General features: G+C 35.9%; 1 protein-coding gene across 15 annotated transcripts in view; it reads left to right on the top strand.

Annotated features, from left to right (window-relative positions):
- Window positions 1-324: 324 nt before the first annotated feature.
- EZH2 (enhancer of zeste 2 polycomb repressive complex 2 subunit) overlaps window positions 325-6,315 on the top strand; it is a 46,757-nt gene continuing 40,766 nt past the window's right edge. For 10 of the 15 annotated variants that reach the window (XR_002829258.1, XM_023753799.1, XM_023753800.1 and 7 more), the window contains exons 1-2: window positions 325-448; window positions 1,010-1,138. Coding sequence is in view for 14 of the 15 variants with exons in the window: in XM_023753801.1 (XP_023609569.1) it covers window positions 332-448; window positions 1,010-1,138 (246 nt within the window). In the remaining variant the exon portion in view is untranslated. The remainder of the gene's footprint in view (window positions 449-1,009; window positions 1,139-6,315) is intronic. The other 5 variants (XM_023753803.1, XM_023753806.1, XM_023753804.1 and 2 more) reach the window with 1 other exon arrangement.

A 6,315-nucleotide genomic window follows, 5' to 3' on the forward strand; every position in this document is an offset into this window, starting at 1 on the left:
TTAAAAACAAACAAACAGAAACTAGTTCGGTATATAGTAAACTTAGTTCTTGGTAAGGGATCACATTTCTATAAGACGGCAGCTCTCTAGGTGTTTGTAAAAATATCTTTTAAAAGTTTTATTAAGTAAAACTTTATAGTACTTTGAATGAAATGTTTTAATGATTTAACCATACAGATCAAATGAGCACCCTTCTGCAAATGTCAACAGTGTAATTATGTATTATTTCTTTTGCTTATTGTTAGTTTGCTGGGGATTTAAACACAAGTGATCGTATTCAGGCTGGTTAGATTTGTGATTTTAATATGAAACCATTGCTTTTAGAATAATCATGGGCCAGACTGGGAAGAAGTCTGAGAAGGGACCAGTTTGTTGGCGGAAGCGCGTGAAATCAGAGTACATGCGACTGCGACAGCTCAAGAGGTTCAGGCGAGCCGATGAAGTGAAGGTATCCCTTTGTCTTTTTTGAAAATGCATGTATAACTGAAGTTATCTTTAGGGAGAAAAAAAGCTAAGTTTTAATTTGAAAGGGTTCATTTTCAGCCCAGGCTATATTTACATTAGATAAATGAAGACTTGGAAGTTCAGGTCCTCGGTCTGTCTTAACATAAAAATTGTACCACACATTGTAGTGATAACGGAAAGATTTTCAGCCTACTTGGAATTTACTATCTTTTTTTTATACCTTTCCATTGCACCTGTAGACTTGGGACCCAAATATACAGGGTTTCGTGGTTTTATGTTTCTAAAGTCATTGTGTTGTTTTTTTTTAATACAAAGTTAACAAAGGATGGAAATAATTTCCTATTCCCCTCCCATTCATAATAAAATAATAGCTGTGGTCTTTTTGTATTTAAATTTGGGGAACCACAGCTTATTGTAAAATCTATGTGCATTAGAGAGACTGTTTCTGATATTTTTGAGAAATCACTAGATTTTAACCCATAATAGAGATACTACAGATGTCCTAACAATGAACATTTTTTTTTCTCCTTTCATTTTTTTAAAGAGTATGTTTAGTTCCAATCGTCAGAAAATTTTGGAAAGAACGGAAATCCTAAACCAAGAATGGAAACAGCGAAGGATACAGCCTGTTCACATCCTGACTTCTGTGAGCTCATTGCGCGGGACCAGGGAGGTTGGTTAACTCACGCGCTGCAGTAATTTCAGTGCATTCTGGTTTTGCTGTTGGAACATTGGTTGGTTATTGAGAGGAAGTCACTGACTTCAGAATGTGTGTCTTTTTATTGCCATTTCTTTTTCATATGTAACTGTTAATGGCTGCCTTAAGTAACACTAATATCTGTAACAGAGCTCTAGTGCTTGACATGCTTTCACTGTTATTACAGAGATTTATAGATTTTTATAAAACTATTGATTAAAAAATCTTTTAAACTAAATACTCTTTAATGTCCTTATCAGATCACTATTTAGAGCTAGGCTTTCTGACTCAGTTGTCTTTCCCCCCTCATTAATGTGAATTAGCCATGTAAGAAATGTCTCCTTTTCGTTCATATTCATAGACTAAGAAAGTTTTTTTTGCATTTTGTTTAAATTCTAAGGCTCTTTTTAAAAGAATTTTAAATTCAGTGTTGAGAACTTGGAATTTCACTTTCTATAGATAGCATTTCTGAATGATGGAGATGTTAATTACTCCAAGAAATCCTATTTTTAAGGGAAGGTAATAAATCTGTGGTAGATTTTATGATTCAGTAACACAGGAAAACAAGCGGCAATAAGATGAAAGAAAATGCGGAAGCCTAAACAGTATAGAACCAATCAGTTGGGTTTTTGTTAAAGCATTTCTGTTTAAGAACCTGTTTTATATAGGAAGACTCATAGAATATGGGATGCTATCTGAACGGACCTCAAGCAGAAAGAGGGAAGAAAGTGATTTGGAACTTAGATTACCCCACGTAGTAGATGATTGTTTATCTGAGCATCTATCTAACAGTGGTTTTCAATCAGTGTGCCACAAGAATTTTTAAGACATGCAATACCTGAACAGTCACAGGCACTGTCCTCTTTTCCCTTAGATTGTCATATAAAAAAATGACAACAGTTAACACAACAATAGCCGTCTGGTGTGAATGAATCAAAAGTATACTTCCCCCCCCCCCCAGATTGGCAAAAATGTATTTCTTGGTGTGACATGGATTTTAGTAATTAGTTTATGTGTGCCGTGAGATGAAAAAGGTTGAAAGTCGCTGATCTAAACAATGGAATTTGTTCATATTTCAATGAGTAGCCATTTTTAACATTTCTTAAAATTGATTTTAGAGAGAGGAAGGGAGGAAGAGAGAGAAACATTGATCAGCTGCCTCCTGCATGCCCCCTACTGGGAATCAAGCCCGCAGTCTGGGCATGTTCCCTGACTGGTAATTGAACCAGCGACTGTTAGTGCATGGAATGAGCTTTAACCAACTGAACCATACCAGCCAGGGCAATGAGTAGCCATTTTAAATATAATATTGTGATAATCAAGTACTACTTTGCTATTGTATGAGATCTGTGAATCTGACACACTGGCTTCGAAGACTTGTCAGCACTGTCACAGCAGCCCAGTGTGCTGTAGACATGACCTCTGATGGTGTGGTAGTCTCAGTGGTGACACCTGACTTGGGATGGTTCTTAGCCATTTATGCATTTTGTCAGGTGGCTACTCTTTAAAGCTCTGACCTGCAGTTGTCTGAATATGTATGATATGCTACTAACCCTCTCACCATCTGGGGCAGGTCAGGGCCTGTACATGTTGGAGGTGATGACTTATTAATGTATGAAGGGTAAGAGGGGTTTTTTTCTGTGCCAGTCAGACCGTTCTTAAGGGGTTTCTAAGTAATTCTTGTAAAAGTTTGATCTGGTGACCTTTTGGAAATTTGAGGTGAAGTTTTCCTAATTTTTTTTCTTCCCTGAAAGAATAATAAATCTTATAAATTTGGAGAAATAAAGTAGAAACACCTGCAATACTTATTTTTGCCACCCATTACAAATCTCAAAATGCTATCAAAAGCCCAATTAACATTAACAATAAAAGTTATCAGCAATAATGATCTCTGGTACTATGCAAGGTACTGTGCACATGTTATTTCATTTAATCTTTATGATGGTTGTATTATGCCTTCTTCCCCAGTTGAGGAAACTGAGCCTTAGAAGAGCTAAGTCAGTTTGCTTGCTCTAATGATCTGATGTGGCACCAGGAGAGTACATTTTGCTCAGACACATTAAAAAATTGATAAAATCTGGCCGGTGTGGTTCAGTGGTTGAGCATCAACCTGTGAACCAGGAGGTCAGGGTTCGATTCCCAGTCAGTGTACATGCCCAGATTCTGGGCTTGATCCCCAGTAGGGGTGTGTGTAGGAGGCAGCCAATCAATGATGTTTCTCTCATCTATTCTTCTATCTCTCAATTCTTCTCACTTCTCTCTAAAAATCAATAAAAACATTTTTAAAAATTAGTAAAGTTCATTATGTATAATTTCAGTTGCTCATAATATAATTTTTGGTGTTAAGCTTGCAAATACAATATATTTAAGTGAATATTTACTAATTGAAAATTTCTTTTAAGTTTATCAAATGGAGATAAATAACATTGCATGTAAAGATATTGTGAGTTTATGTGAGAAATTGTGAGAAGAAACTAGCATTTAAAAAAAATTGTTATCACAATAAATAAAATCTTAAGGGCTGGAAAGAATTTAGTCAGCTTACTTTTAAGTTTGAGCCTTTCCAGCTACATAATGATTTCTTTTATATGCTCTGAAAGTTGGAGTCTGAAGTAGGTTAGAACAGGTTAAAAAAGATTTAGCCTGTTTTGCAGACTTTCTTAGTAGTAGGCTTGGTGGGGTTTTGGACTGCAGTGTTGATCCAAACACCTAGGTCTGTGGCTTTTACCGTTTGAAAGCGCTGTTGTAACATTGTTTTAATGAACCGCTCATCTTTATAAAGCTGATCCTTGGTAATCCTGTCTTCAGTTTGAAGTCTTTGCAGCATGATGATGATCCAATGACAATTTTCAGTTTTTTATGTGTCTTCTACTTTCTTCTCTTTGTACTGGTAGTTACTCTCAGTTTTACTAGTAAAGTGACTGATTTTATTGAGGCTGTTGTAGTAAAGAATGTCTGGCAAGTTTACTTTCTGATCTAATGAAGTGACTGCTGTAGATGCTGACTTCAGATCAGGGAACTCTGCAGTTGAACCTAGAGACCCATCCGTAGTATATTGTTTTCTTGATGTGCTTTTAAGATACTTTTTGGTACCTGTTTTTTGGTGTTGAGGTTACAGAACCTTAAGTTGTGTTACCTGTAGAATTTTAATATAGGATATGTGTCTATTTTTGTATTTCTTTAAAAAAATATTTTGACTCCTTGAAGACAGACTATAATAAGTATTTTATACTTATTTCCTTTGTTCTTTGGATGATCTTTTTAAGGGCCTTAAAAATGTCATTATCTACAAGCCAAGGGATGTATGCTTTAGTGCCATAATGTGTGGCTGTGGCTGTTCATCGAATGTCGTTACCAGGTGACTTTCCTCCTTTGTCTCCTGAAGTCTGTATTATGGTAGTTATATTCTTCAGTGTGTCTGTTTTTCCAGTTTTCATGAAGAAGCTGGCTTAAGAATTACTCTTGTAGTTCTTACTAGGGCATTTCTTTTTGTCCATTTTTTGCTTAAAAAAAACCACAAGGCATTTTCCCCTTCATTGATTCTTTATATCAAGCTTTAATTACCTATAGAGATTATGACTGAAAGATGCTTGCTCAAATGATGTCTATCTTCTGGGCTAGTGGTTTGATTGGTTTTGTAATTTTAAAAATTCTGTCAATATGCATTTTTATATATTCTAGGAGAATTCTGTGTCTTGTTTACTAATGAAAAGAGTGAGAATTTTTTATGGATGTTGAAACATAGGGCTTCTTCAAAATGCTTGATATACAAGAAGCATCAGAAAGGCCTCCTAGTCCTCATATTCGTGAAGAATAAAATGTCTTTACTTTTCAATACATACAGGTTTGCTCTTCCTAGTGATATCTGAAATGATTTACAAAATATATTTTTATTGATTTCAGAGAAGAAGGGAGGGGAGAGAGAGATAGAAACATCAATAATGAGAAAGAATCATTGATTGGCTGCCTCCTGCATGCTCCCCACTGGGAATCTAGTCTGAAAACTAGGCATGAGCCCTGACCAGGAAAGGAACTGTGATCTCCTGGTTCATAGGTTGATGCTCAACCACTGAGCAATACTGGTTGGGCTGAAATTATTTTAAGTTCATCACCTATTATTTGATTTTTGTAAAAAAAAATTTTTGAGAGACTTCTATCAAAATAGCATAGAAAGTGTAAGATCTTTCATGTTTGCAATTTGGACTTAATTTTGTTGAAGGAGAAGAAAAATGTTTGTGTGTTGTGTTTTTTTTTTTTTTGTTAATCCTCACGCGAGGATATTTTCCTTTTATTTTTTAAGAGAGGATGGAAGGGAGGGATGGTGGGGAGAGAGAGAAACATCAATGTGAGAGACACAATGATCAGTTGTCTCCTGCATAGCCCCCACCAGGGCCAGGGATCGAACCTGCAACCCAGGTATGTGTCCTTGCCTGGGTATCGAACCTGAAACACTTTATTTTTTATTTATTTATTTTAAAAAATATATTTTTATTGATTTTTCACAGAGAGGAAAGGAGAGGGATAGAGAGTTAGAAACATCGATGAGAGAGAAACATCGATCAGCTGCCTCCTGCATACCTCCTACTGGGGATGTGCCCACAACCAAGCTACATGCCCTTGGCCAGAATCGAACCTGGGACCCTTCAGTCCGCAGGCCTATGCTCTATCCACTGAGCCAAACCGGTTAGGTCGAACCTGAAACACTTTAGTGCTGGTCAGGGCTGATGACATTATTTATTAACTTGGTAATGAACTATTCTGTGTTTAATCGTAAATAAATTTAGTTGCTGTTTACACATGAGAGAATAATAGTGTTAGTGACTGGTGGGATAATTGCTTATAGATGATTTAATTATATTCTATGTTAAATTATGTCTCCTTTTGGTGCGTATATTTCTTTACAAGTAATAGAAAAAGAGTGCGAAAGAGACTAATGTTGTCTCTTTGTTTGTTTTTTTTTTATTATTTTTTTTTTTTTTTTTTCTCATACTCCCGCTCATTTTTTGTGTATTTCGGTACTATTTAAAGGCAAGTCTGTATAACCATATATGAATGTACTGAGGTCCCGTTGTCTGTAGTCATTATGAGTATTGGCGAATGGAGAAGGTGGGGTGAATATATTTTGGTGCCCCCCCCTTTTATGTATTAGATAT

Source organism: Myotis lucifugus, unplaced genomic scaffold, assembly GCF_000147115.1.
Source record: "Myotis lucifugus unplaced genomic scaffold, Myoluc2.0 scaffold_51, whole genome shotgun sequence".
Lineage (NCBI taxonomy): Eukaryota > Metazoa > Chordata > Mammalia > Chiroptera > Vespertilionidae > Myotis > Myotis lucifugus.